This window comes from Gymnogyps californianus, chromosome 2 (assembly GCF_018139145.2).
Source record: "Gymnogyps californianus isolate 813 chromosome 2, ASM1813914v2, whole genome shotgun sequence".
Classification (NCBI taxonomy): Eukaryota; Metazoa; Chordata; class Aves; order Accipitriformes; family Cathartidae; genus Gymnogyps; species Gymnogyps californianus.
In genome coordinates, this window is record NC_059472.1 from 86,432,022 (window position 1) to 86,446,432 (window position 14,411).

A 14,411-nucleotide genomic window follows, 5' to 3' on the forward strand; every position below is an offset into this window, starting at 1 on the left:
CCTTGCTCTGTAATCTAAATAACAGAGGAATTAATGGCTCTTCAATTTTTTTTGAGAAAGTATGATAAAATAAAATGTGTAGAACTTTCCACAATTCTGAGTTTCTTGTGGGAGAAGTTTAATCTGTTATGAAACATTTTGTTGAAACATGTAGCTGTAATACGCTGAGTCCTGTGAAAATATAATGGACCTTTTAATATTTTTCCTGGTAATTTATAAATCTGATATGAATATGATTGTCTCATGAACCTAATACACATCTGTTTTTTATTAATGGAACAGAATAAGAATAATTTAACTTGATTAGTATCAATTCCAGTAGTCTTATTGACCTCTATTAAAATCGGAAATCATTATAATGTCTATTTGCATTTTGAGATTACATATAAAGATTTTTTGAAAATTCAATAGCTATTTTTACTTTCATATATCTAGTGAAATGAGTCAGCTTTATAAATGCTTTAGTTTTCATTTCCAGTGAAACATACATTTATATCTACCAAAGCTATTGGCAGGGAGAAAGTAGAGAGAAAAACAAAACAAAACAACAACAACAACAACAAAACCCTGAGAGTAAAACTAGAAGTTTCTTTAAAGCAAAGGTCACATCTGATTTACACTGATATTAATAGAAAAACGCAGAGATATTTCTGGGATGCTGCATCAGATCCTCATCTGACTCAAATATCATGTTGGACTGCCAGATAAGTCATGTAAAAATGGTCTAGAAAGTTGATTCCATCATTCTAAGTATTAATTTAACACACTGTTTAAGAAACAAGAGAACAAAAAAAAAAAAAGAGCATAAATATGCATGTTTGATGCTTATATGTTTTCTTAAATTTAACTGTTAGAAATTAGCTTTCCCATAAAGCTTTGAACATGAAACCTCTTTAAATAGTCTTCCTCAATAGGTCCAGAAAGGAGTTACACAGCATTCCTCACCTACGCAGCACTGGAATTACCATAATCCTCTATATACAAATAGAAAGAAGAAAAATAACAAATCAAAAAGTTGTGGAAAGACAAAGAACATAAAATGACAAATTAAGAATAAATTCTGTCCAGAATAGGGCCTGTGTGGAAATGCACAAACTTTAAGTACTCAATAGTTCATGCTTTTTCTATTATGAGTGTGTATACGAAATCACATGCTGATAAACATCTTAGCTAAACACATACATACTAACTACAATATTAAATTGAACAAAATTATGTACTCCATTTCTGTCATAAAGAGCATGTTAAAATCAGAGGCATTTGAAGCTGATGATTGTGTTATTTTGAGCCTGAAGGCTGATCATCAGTAACTACTGGATTCAGTAGAGTTATACAGAAGAAAAAATGGATGGTGAGGATACTCTAAATCCTTTAGCTACTAAGTATGTCCAAACCATCTTGCAAATATTACAACTTCAGTATATGCAAAAGATTTCAAATGTATTTAAAATGCTTAACCTTTAACAAAATTTGTTTACATAGTTTAATATTTCCATATTACATAGAGACTAAGAATGTTTTTATATTTTAGTTTGAGGATACAAAGCCTTGATAGCTGTAGTATTAGAAGTTAAAAAACATTATAAAAAGCTTTGGTAAACTTAAGCTGTAAAAAAAAAAAGTTACATGCCATTTACATTACTTTGGGAAATTTTCTATTAGGTTTTGTAGCGCTGTAACTGAAAAAGTACAAATCTGCTCAATTCCCTTCAAGTAATTTCTTTTCCACGTTCTTCGTGATTAAATATTTAAGCAGATACTACAATTCAAACTTTTCTGCATATTTAGAATTACTATGTTTTATTTTCCAGTGGGGGAGTATGTAGGATTTAAGCAATAGGTAAGGGAAAAGAAAAACATTGCCCTAATGCTCTTACGAGTCCACCTACCACCCCCTCCCATAGTACTGGCCAGTATTCCAGGTTTGCTGCAGTTATATTTGGCCATGTAACTGTTTTCCTAACAAATAAATGCTATAACATTTAATATACTGCTTTAATAATAGTGAATAAATCAGTACATAAGCCTTTTGTTCATGTGTGCCCTATAATCTAGATTTACTCTAAATTAAACCAGATGGTGATTGCTTAACTCTTTAGTTTGAAGCTCTTACAGTGCAAGGCAACTATTAAATGCAGCTTACTCTGGGGGAATCGAGGTGGATTGTCGTTGACATCAGTCAAAGTGATGTTCACGGTCGTGGTCCCTGATAATCCACCCATCTGGCCTCCCATGTCCTTTGCCTGGATAACTACTTGGTATTTCTCCCTGTTCTCTCTGTTCATGTTTGGCAAAGCAGTCCTGATGATGCCTTAAATAAATAAAGAAAAAACAAAAATTGTTAATAATCTCTTTATTTTTTATGTGCAGCAATCTGCTGCATCTTTTTTGTATTAGTCTGTGAAATATATTTCTAAAATATTCATTTCTTGTTTTAAAGTAGGAATTTCTGTTCATAAGCTTTATAAATAGTCTTCAATACAGGCTATCTCTTTGTTGAACAAACCTTAGTTCTACATCACAGCTCCCTTTCTAGTTGTGGTGGGTTGACCCTGGCTGGATGCCAGGTGCCTACCAAAGCCGCTCTATCACTCTCCCTCCTCAACTGGACAGGGGAGAGAAAACATAACGCAAGACTTATGGGTCGAGCTAAGGACAGGGAGATCACTCAGCAATTACCTTCACGGGCAAAACAGACTCAACTTGGGGAAATTAGTTTAATTTATTACCAGTTAAATCAGAGTAGGGTAATGAGAAATAAAACCAAATCTTAAAAACAGCTTGCCCCCACCCCTCCCTTCTGCCCGGGCTTAACTTTACTCCCAAATTCTCTACCTCCTTCCCGCCAGTGGCACAGGGGGATGGGGAATGGGAGTTGCGGTCAGTTCGTCACACGTTGTCTCTGCCGCTCCTTCCTCCTCAGGGGGAGGACTCCTCACACTCTTCCCCTGCTCCAGCGCGGGGTCCCTCCCACAGGAGACAGTCCTCCACAAACTTCTCCAACATGAGTCCTTCCCATGGGCTGCAGTTCTTCACAAACTGCTCCAGTATGGGTTCCTTCCATGGGGTGCAGTCCTTCAGGAACAGATCGCTCCAGCGTGGGTCCCCTGCGGGGTCACAAGTCCTGCCAGCAAACCTGCTCCAGTGTGGGCTCCTCTCTCCATAGGGCCACAGGTCCTGCCAGGAGCCTGCTCCACTGTGGGCTTCCCATGGGGTCACAGCCTCCTTTGGGCATCCACCTGCTCCGGCGTGGGGTCTTCCACAGGCTGCAGGTGGATATCTGCTCCACCGTTAACCTCCGTGGGCTGCAGGGGGACAGCCTGCCTCACCATGGTCTTCACCACGGGCTGCAGGGGAATCTCTGCTTGGGCGCCTGGAGCACCTCCTCCCCCTCCTTCTTCACTGACCTTGGTGTCTGCAGAGTTGTTTCTTTCACAGATTCTCAATCCTCTCTCCAGCTGCAATTGCTGCTGTGCAGTAACTTTTTTCCCTTTCTTAAAGATGTTATCCCAGAGGTGCTACCACCATCGCTGATAGGCTCGGCCTTGGCCAGCGGCGGGTCCGTCTTGGAGCCAGCTGGTATTGGCTTTATTGGACATGGGGAAGCTTCTAGCAGCTTCTCACAGAAGCTACCCCTGTAGCACCCCCTGCTACCAAAACCTTGCCACACAAAGCCAATACACCAGTTTACATTTCATACTAAAAACGATTCAAGGTATTTATGGACAAGGTTTATGAGTAGAAAGAACACCTTTTATTAGTTCAAGTAGAACCATTAAGGAAAAAAGAGCAACATTTTCTAGGACACAAACCTTTATTCTTGCCTTTATCAGAAATGTTGTTACTTAGATTCTTAAGCTATCAGTAGTACCACTGTAAAGTTACTTATGCTTCATAGTGTCACCTGTAATAACTCTCAAGTTTTTATATTTATTATAAGAATTATAAATTATGAGGAAAAAAGGCAAGAAATATAATTTCATTTCAGTTAGTTTTTAAAATTAATTTTTTAGGTGATCTAAGTTTTTTTAAAAGAAAAAACAATTCTACAGTTTATGGTAAATGGAAATAATGAAAATTTTCCTGACCTGTTTCTGGTTCCACAGAGAAATATGGCTGTCCCTGAAGTATGCTGTAAATTACTCTGGCACTGTTTCCATATGAAGGGTCATCGGCATCAGTAGCTGTAACTTGCACCACGGAAGTACCTGAAACATCCCAAAGTCAACTTAGTTTCACATGGTACTAGGTCGAGGTCCAAGAACATCAATTTCCATTCTAGCAGACCCCAAAGAAAATTTCAGCTAATGTCGATTAGACTTTTAAAATATATTTATGATCTTATAGTCAACTTCAGGTGCATTCTTCCCTATTTCAGGATGTCACTGTACATAAATAGAATCTAAACTTCCCTAATCCCACAAGTGTGATTAAGATCTAATTAGCAAAGGTAAACAATAGCTCTGGTTGAGCTGAATTCTTATTCTTACCCAGCTACAACCATTTCTTGCTTATGTACTCACTTCCTCTTTTCAGAAGACCTATTTGTTTTTATTACAATAAATATCTGCTTTCCATTACCTAGAATAGATTTTTTTTTTTTGTCCAATGATGTCAATATGATATGAAACTACACATGCAGGAACATGACAGAAAATGATGATTAAATAGGTCATTGGAACTTGGGAAAAACTATTTCATCAGTTCTCCCTACCTTCTAAGTGTTAATATAGATAGATACTACCAGAAGAAATATTGCCATATGGACTTTGAAATCTGCTGGTTATTTAGACTCCAGAAAATTTTCTAATCTTAAAGACTATCTCTAAATTTTAGTGGAATATACCAGTTCTTCAAAACATGAAATGCTTATCATTGCCTCTGCCATTTCTTGCTGAATCAAAATAGTTTCTACATCCTGTTCAACTCTTCCACCACAGAAATAAAGTATCAACAAGGATCTCCCGTATTGTACTGCCATAAAGTGCAAATAGATACGATTTTAAGTATATAGGAAAGAAGCGAAAAAAACAAGGAAAAGAAAATAAATCATCACATGCACGTGACTGGTTAGCCATGGGCTATTCTGAGGGTCAGAGGACTCTCAAACCTCTTTCTCCTTTTATCCCAATTCTTTCTCTCCACCGAATACTGCCAAATACTGTGAAATAAAGCACCTGGAAGTCCAAGACACATGGCACAACAATTTATTCCCTCTCATAGTTTGACTACATTACATATTTATTCTAATATAAATAGAAAAGCAAACAGAAGTAAATGCTAAGCTTCCTCAGTTTGTTTGGGATTTCACAAGATGACAACAAATTGCTTTTGACAAGTCAATTTTTCATTCCTGTGAACAATTGCGCCAATATCAATGGAATGAGCATGTACCTAACTGTTGAATCAGAGATGAGTTCTCAGAAATGTTCAGTTTTCAACTATTTTAGAACAGAAATACTTGTTTCAGTGAGTGCCTAAAAGTACTTGCATCTCATAAAGAAGGCATAATAGGCAAATTCCTGGTTATATTATTACTGATATTAAAATGGAATGAATCACTGATTTAACAGAGCAAAGCCTCAAACAGAAAATAAAATTAAATAAAGATTAAAAATTTCTACACAAGTATAATGAAAAAATAAGATAAAAATTATGAATACTTTCCACTATACTAAAGATTGCTTTAGTGATCATCTAGACTAGGGCCGAAACTGAAAATCTGAACATCTTTAAAATATAAGATTGTAGAGGTGGTAGAGCTGTCCTAAAATCTTCATCTGTTTCCGATTCACAAATATCTTATATCTCCAGCCACACTGAACTCCATTTGTAGATATATGTCTATATAACTATTCTGTTAAAAGATACAGAGGCCTTTTTGTTGAATAAATTTAAGTTCTGAGGAGTATTGCCTTGATTCTGAAATGTACTTTTTGGACCTTCCTAGTATGTAGCAAACTGCAGTGCTAGAATTTATATTTGTTCCTAAAGAATATTTGCTCTGAAATAGCAAAGAGGTGTTGTGTAAAGGAAAGATAAGAACAAATCATGTTCAATAACTTAAGTGCTGCAAGTAAAAAAAAAAAAAAAGGGCAATAGAAAAAAAATCAAACTACCAAGTACAATGATCAACAAGGCATTATCCAAGTAAAGTTTACAAATCCTCCACTTTATATCCGTAAAAACAGAGAACAGTCATCATCAAGGCATCTATCACAACAGCACAATGTATTAACCAGAAAAGTCTACATTGTAAACCCATGAAAGGTCATATTTTGTCTCTATTACATGTAACTAAATTATTTCTTGTTTCCAATTTTCACATTTCCTTCATATGTTCAAACTAGTAGTATTTATTAACAGGTCAATTGTATGAGATTTTTATTTCATTTTAGTTTAAATAAACATGCCGAATTGACTTTGAATTTGAAGGGTAATTTGGAAGAAAATTGAAGAATGTGTTTAATGGCTTTAAAATAAATTTAAAAAAAATCCATTTGCATTGTAATAATATGTGTCTAATAGTTACTGTTGTCTCAGTTACGAGTGTCATAATGCACGTATAATATATTAATTAATGCTATTTTAATACACATACACATGAAACAGAACAAATTATATCAGCTATCCTCTCTAGCTGCAACGAGCATGGCTGCATATACACCCCATAAAATCTATATCAGACACTTCTGAAAACTGTAGAATTGATCCTGTTCCCTTTAAAGTCTGTGGGAAGACACTTGGGCTCCTTAATTTCATCACTATCACACAGTGTGATTTACTCAGTGGGTTGTGCTCAGGGTAGCGTACCCTCCATTACCCAAAAGCAGTGAGGATGAACTATACTTTTTAATGTTGCCTCAGCTCTTTGGCTTTTGCTGGCTAGCCACCGGTCAGATACCTGACAGGAAAAGTGCAAAGGCATCGCTACACTTCTGCCTGCCATTCATTGTGCAGAAGTCACCACTTTGATCTTGGCCCTTGCTCATAAGAGAGAGAGAGACATGCTTTCTAGGCTTCCACCAAGGGATCAGTGATTCCTATGAAAAACGTGACAGAAACCATGCAAAGAAGTGAACAGGAGGACTATATCAGTATATCAGTTATGTTGTGCACATCAGCTGCCAAACCATCAGCTTGTTTTGCTTTGCTTCAGTTCACTGAAGTCACTGAAAACCACTGATGCTCAATACTTCAAATATATTGTTTGCTCTGGTCTGAAACCTGGACCAGAAATCCCAAGGCACTGAAGATGATCAGTTGTGCCAGGGTTTAAAAACTACAGTGTGGGCATGACTTAGTCAGCACAACTTGGTCTGGGCCTCTCTCTGTCTTTTACATAGGCACAGATTGCTTCTGATGAAGTTGGTAAGAGTCTTTGACCTTCAGGATCTAAAGCCTAATCTGAACTCTATAGAAGGGCATAAAGGAGACAGTGATAATATACTGGAGAATATGGCACCAGATATGTTATTAATAAGATATATGAATTCTGTGATTTTCTCCTTGTATGCTTGCAAATTTTATTATATAATAAACTAGAATTATACAGTGGTGAGCTAGGTCCGGAAATAAACAGTCATTTGTCAGATTATTGTAGTTCTCAGAAGGCATATTTTAACACAATTTTAATTATAATGTTTGAATGTCCCTAGGGTCTGGTACGATAATAGTAATTAATATATTTGGCCCTTTTTAATGTGTTCCTTGCAAGCATCTTCAAACACCATGCAAGTATTAATGACTTTGACCTCACAATGCATTTATGATGTAGATGTGTTAGATAAGAATCACTGAAGATAATTAGCTAGGAAAAAGAACCCATAGAATATCCATTGTAGAGCTGAATTTGAAATTTATATTTCCTTTTCCTTACTCCCAACTGAGTTATGTGATATTTAACTACAGCAAGCACCCTCCCTAGTAAATTATCCATACAAATAACAAGTCGAATTAATAGAAATTTTCTGCTCTTTCTAGCAGAAAAGAGAGGAAATAATGACACACATTGTCTCCTGAAATAAACTATTTAAAGCAGCAGAATAACAGAGAAGAAGTGGAAAGGGCTGCATAGTCAGAGAAGTTGAAGTCAGAAACGTCTTTGGCTACATGGTACTCCTGTAACTTGGAAAACAATAAGCTGGAAACAAGCACGTCAGTGGATATTTCCAATTTGTTTAAGATGTCTCTTTTAAAGAAAAATAATGTTTAATCTTGGGGGGCGGGAGGTTGGTTGTTTTTTTTTGTTTGGGTTTTTTTTGTTTTTGTCTTTTTTCCTTTTTTGTCCTCTCTCCTTATGGCAGGATTTGTGTGCAGAGTGAAACTGCAGTTTGTAAAAAATCTAAAAATGTAATATAATAATTTGGGTTTTCAAAATCTGTCATTATTGATATTATAAAATTGTAAGTGAGAAGACGCAAAAAGGTTTGGTGAGACAACTATAAAAAAATTTAAAAAAACTCTTTGTTAATAGGAAACAAGAAGGAAGTGGTGTAAGATAAAGGCTATGGCAGAGATGACTAAGCATTGGCAATTGATGGAACAGCATTAATGAGGGAGTGTACAAAAAGCTTAGGGAGAAAGCCAAGCAATAGTAGCTCTAAATGCTGTCTGAAGAGAAAGACAAAAAGATAACCACAGGTAGAGATGACAGGCTAACTGTGGGACATCCAACCTGCAGTTCACATGTAAACCCAGAGGGAGGTCACATCTTATGAAGCATATATTGATATCCCTAACTCAGAAGCAGAAAATACCAGCATGACAGATAGTAGAAACAGGGCTGAAGATACAAGATGAAATAAGGATAAGGAATGATTAGAGAATATCTAGTCTACAATAGATGAATAGAGAAACATCAACAAATAAAATAAAGGATGTGATGATTTAAAAAAAAAAGTTCTAAATAACAGAAAGATCTGAAAGCTTGCCTAAAAGATACCAATAGGCAAAATCCACAGGAAAAGCTGTATAGAAGAAAATAGACTCATCTGTAGTTCTGAAAAGAAACCTTCAAATGAGCAGAAAGAGATGGATAGGTGAAGAATATGATGGACAGAACAGAAGATTATCGTCAAAACCATAAGAATAGTCTGAGTCATAAACTTTGAAAGTAAGGAAAGGAAAAAAGTGAAAGAGAAAATATCCAGTAATCAGTACAAAAACTTCAGGAGAACAAGATGTCTTCTAGGATATTGACCCAACTGCAAGATCCTGAAGTTGGCCCATTTATCTCTGCCTTTACTATGATTAATGAGCAGCAGAAGAAAGATGAACAAGACAACAAAGAATTTATGGGCCTTTGTCAAGACACTGTATTTGATAATAGAAATAGCCATGTTCTCAGGTATCCATCTGGCTAATACCACTGTCTGAGGAAGAAATCAAAACTACTGTTTCTGATCTGAAGAAGGCTGGTGTATGGCTACATCATGATTTGATACCTTAAGGATGGGGGCAGATGGAGTAGATGAAGACTTAGTAGCCGTTTTCTTACCTCCTGGCCCCCTTTGTAGTACCTTATAGTAAAGGGCATTTTAGGATGGAGCAAACCCTGCACTCCAAGGGGTGCACAGATTTCAATTATTTCAAGCTGATGCTTCTTGCACATTTTTGCTACTTGTGCACTTCTTTTGATGCTTTTGGTGAAGAAAGCAGGACGTTAGGCAATAACAGCTTTCATTTATGAATTAGTAAAGAAATACTGGTGATTAAAAGTTTACCGATTTACTCTGTTATTAGGTAACAGACATATGGTGGTATACTGATGAAATGAATGATATATGCAATCTTGCTGAAAACTTAAAATATATGAAGAAAACCCAATAGCTCTGAAATCTAGCTGCTATCTACATTATACAGTGTAGCTCTAAAAGCAGTGAGGCATATGAGTAAACTTACATAGTATGATATGCTACCATGTCTCTCTTCTTTCTGGTATTCAAATGAGTGCATATAGAGTTAATATGAACATCTCATCACTGTGGTTGCAGTACAGATGTGTATAAATAGACAACACAGTTGCAAAACTGCAGAATAGTTGACTATTTTTTTGACACTTCTTAAAATAGAGATAAGATTAAGCCCATCCATTTCAAACAGTGATATTCAGTAGTGGGATTGAGAGTGCAGGCACCAGATGATAGCAGAGGTTTTGAGAATGCAGTCCCAGAATAACATACCAGAGGCCCCAAAGGCATAAATAAAAGTTGCAAGTTACTGGTCATATTACAGACTGACTTGGATTTAAAGTATAACAAAGAAAAAAAAGAACAAATATCTAACGTCTGTAAAACATCACTTATATGGTGAAAATACAGAGAAGATAGATAACTAGAGGATATAAAAGATGATGACAACCTCTACAAGAATTGGAACCAATGAACAAAAAGAATTGTTCCAGTGTTGTCTCCCCCAATAAAAGGTATGACATCTGATCAATATTACCATCTAGCTGCAGCAGGTTCTCTTTCACCTTTGGTAGTGAAAGAGTCATGCCTTTTCATTTGCTATTCACCCCATTTTGCTATTACCACTCACCAATCATACTTACATATATAAAAAATCTTTCTCTATATAGTTGGTTTAAATAAATTGTAATTTTAAAAAGCAGTGGTTTTGTGTGTGTATGTGTCTGTCTAGTGTTCCAACCTTCCCACTTGATAAAGTGATCGATAGTAAACTATCAAACTTGGATGCACAGACAGTAGCAGGAGTGCCAGGCATTCTATAAACATATAGATACATTTTTAGTGGCTAATTGTATCATAAAATCATAGAATCATAGAATATATCAAGTTGGAAGGGACCCATAAGGGTCATCAAGTCCAATTCCCTGCTCCTTGCAGGACTGCCTAAAACTAATCCATATCACTCAGAGCATCGTCCAGATGCTCCTTGAACTCTGACAGACTTGGTGCCATGACCGCTTCCCTGGGGAGCCTGTTCCAGTGACCGACCACCCTCTCAGTGAAGAACCTTTTCCTAATAGCCAATCTGAACTTCCCCTGATGCAGCTTCATTCCATTTCCTCGTGTCCTATCGCTGGTCACCAGAGAGAAGAGATCAGCACCTCCCCCTCTGCTGCCCCCCTTAAGGAAGCTGTAGACTGCAATGAGGTCACCCCTCAGCCTCCTCTTCTCCAAGCTGAACAAGCCAAGTGACCTCAGCTGCTCCTCATAAGTCTTGCCCTCAACACCTTACACCATCTTGGTTGCCCTCCTCTGGACACATTCTAATAGTTTGATGTCCTTCTTATATTGAGGCACCCAAAACTGCACACAGTACTCGAGGTGAGGCCGCACCAGTGCAGTGTAGAGTGGGACAATCACCTCCCTCAACCGACTAGCTATGCTGTGCTTGATGCACCCCAGGACACGATTGGCCCTTCTGGCTGCCAGGGCACACTGTTGACTCGTATTCAACTTGCCATCAACCCAAACCCCCAGATCTCTTTCTGCAGGGCTGCTCTGCAGCCTCTCATCCTCCAATTTGTACATATAACCAGGATTACCCCATCCCAGGTGGAGAATCCGGCACTTGCTCTTGTTAAATTTCATATGGTTGGTGATTGCCCAGCTCTCTAGTCTATCCAGATCTCCCTGTAAGGCCTCTCTACCCTTGAGGGACTCCACAGCTCCTCCCAGTTTAGTATCATGGGCAAACTTACTTAATGTATGCTTGATTCCTCCATCCAGATCATTTATAAAAACATTAAAGAGCACTGGCCTTAAAATCGAGCCCTGGGGAACCCCACTGGTGACTGGCCACCAGCCTGATGTAACCCCCATTTACTATAACCCTTTGAGCCCTACCCATCAGCCAATTGCTCACCCAGTGTATTATGGACTTGTCTAGCTTTGTGCTGGACAGTTTATTCAGAAGGATACTGTGAGAGACAGTATCAAAAGCTTTGCTAAAATCCCAAACCACCACATCTACTGGCTTCCCTTGGTCAACTAGATGGGTGACCTTGTCATAAAAGGTAATTAAGTCGGTTAAACAGGACTTTCCCCTCGTGAACTCATGCTGGCTATGACCGAGGACTGCATTGTCTCTCAAGTGTTTTTCAATAACTGCCAGAATAACCTTCTCCATAATTTTACCAGGCACTGAAATGAGACTGGGAGGCCTGTAATTACCAAGGTCTTCCTTCTTTCCCTTCTTGAAAATTGGGACAACATTTGCTACCTTCCAGTCAACTGGGACCTCTCCAGACTCCTAAGACCGTTGAAAAATAATAGAGAGAGATCCCACGATGACATCGGCCAGCTCTTTCAGTACCCTGGGATGAATCCCAGTGGACCCCATAGATTTATGCACATCCAGCTGGAGCAGCAAGTCTCAAATAAGTTCAGAGTTGGCTGGGAGTTTATCACCCCCTCAGTCACAGTCTTCCGACACAGGGCTCTGAGGGTCCCAGAAACCATCATCGGTGTTGAAGACAGAGGTGAAGAAGGCATTAAACGTCTCTGCTTTGTCTACATCCCTATTTGTGAGGTGACCGACCTCATCAAGTAACGGACCAATGTTATCTCTGATCCTCCTTTTGCTGTTAACATATTTAAAAAAGCCATTTTTGTTGTCCTTCACAGTGCTGGCCAGCTTGAACTCTAATCAGTCTTTGGCCGCATGAATTTTCTCCCTACAGTGGCAAAGGGCGTCTCTGTAGTCCTCCCATGTCACCTGTCCTTGCTTGCAATGTCTGTACACTCTCCTTTTCTGCCTAAGTTCTAGAAGAAGATCCAAGCTGGCCTTCTGCCCCACTTGTTTGACTTCTGACACTTTGCAATTGCCTGCTTCTGCGCTCCTAAGAGATAGCTCTTAAAAAGCGACCACCATTCATGGACCCAAATACCATCAAAAGCAGATTCCCAGGGGACTTTACTAACTAGCTCCTTCAGCTGCCTGAAGTCTGCTCTCCCCTTATCCAGGGTCGAAGTTTTGCTGGCAGTTTTGCTCCTATCTCCAACAATCTGAAACTCAACTACTTCATGGTCACTGTGACCAAGATTGCCACGAACCACCACTTTGCCCACAAGACCCTCTCTGTTTACAAACAACAAATCTAGGAGGGCACCTTTCCTAGTTGGCTCCCTTAGTACCTGCACCAAGAAGTTATCTTCAATGTGCTTTAGAAATTTTCTGAACCTGTTTGTGTCCGCTGTATGATATTCCCAGTTGATGTCTGGGAAACCAAAAACATCCATAAGGACAAGGGCAGTTGATCTAGAGATATCCCTTCATTCCTTGTACAATAATTCATTAGGGTCATCATCCTGGCTGGGTGGCTGATAGTAAACTCCCACAACAACTTCTGCTTTAGTTGCTTTCACCTTCATCCTTACCCAGAGGCTCTCAACCGTGTCATCACCAACTGAAGCACCATACAATCCAATCCTTCCCTTACATACAGTGCCACCCCCCTGCCTTGCCTGTCCTGCCTATCCCTCCTGAAGAGCCTATAACTGTCCATCACGGCACCCCAGTCACAAGACTCATCCCACCAGGTTTCACTTATGCCAATGATGTCGTAGCTCTGGGACTGGGCCAAAGCTTCTCGCTCCTCTTGCTTATCCCTCATGCTGCACGCATTAGTATAAAGACATTTCAAATATGTTCCAGTGTACTCAGCACATTGTGGAGCAGACTGAAGGACCTCACTAGCACATTGTCCCTCAAACATTGGCGTGCCATCCCCAGGCTTATCTCTAGTGAGCCTGGTTTTATCCCTTTCCGCCTTCAAATCTAGTTTAAAGCTCTTTTGATGAGCCCTGCTAAGTCCTGTGCAAAGATCCTTTTCCCCCTTTGAGAAAGGTGTACCCTGTCTGTCACCAGCAGGCCTGGTTTCGTGTAGACCGACCCATGATCAAAAACCCCAAAATTCTGCCAGTGACACCAGTCTCGGAGTGAGATATTGATCTGCTGGGTCTTCCTGTTTCTTCCCTTGTCATTCCCTGCAACTGGATGGATAGAGGAGAACACTACCTGTGCTCCTGATCCCTTAACCAGTTGTCCCGAGTCCTTGAAGTCTCTCTTGATTGCCCTTGGACTTCTTAATGCAACTTCATTGCTGCCTACATGAAAAAGCAATAATGAATAATAATCCAAGGGCCCTACCAGGGTAGGAAGTTTTCTCGTCACATCTTCAACCCAGGCCCCAGGGGGGCAGCAGACTTCCCTAACAAGTGGGTCTGGTCTGCATATTGGGCCTTCTGTTCCCCTCAGGAGAAAGTCTCCTATGACAATGACCCATCTTTTTTTCTTTATGGAAGCAGTTTTGACGCAGGGTGTAGGCTGGCTTAACCTTGGTGACACCTCCAAGCTAGAGGAACCATTGTCCTTGTCATTGTTCAGTTCCACTTGCAGAGCCTTGTACCTATTATGCAAGGACATCTAGGAAGATGGGG

General features: G+C 39.0%; 1 protein-coding gene across 1 annotated transcript in view; it reads right to left on the minus strand.

The window, feature by feature from the left end:
• Positions 1 to 14,411, minus strand: part of LOC127012547 (cadherin-10) — a 69,423-nt gene that overhangs the window by 25,505 nt on the left and 29,507 nt on the right. Inside the window, exons 3-4 of the mRNA XM_050890711.1 lie at positions 4,089 to 4,208; positions 2,144 to 2,311 (exon numbers count right to left, since the gene is read on the minus strand). Of these exons, the coding sequence (XP_050746668.1) occupies positions 2,144 to 2,311; positions 4,089 to 4,208 (288 nt within the window). The remainder of the gene's footprint in view (positions 1 to 2,143; positions 2,312 to 4,088; positions 4,209 to 14,411) is intronic.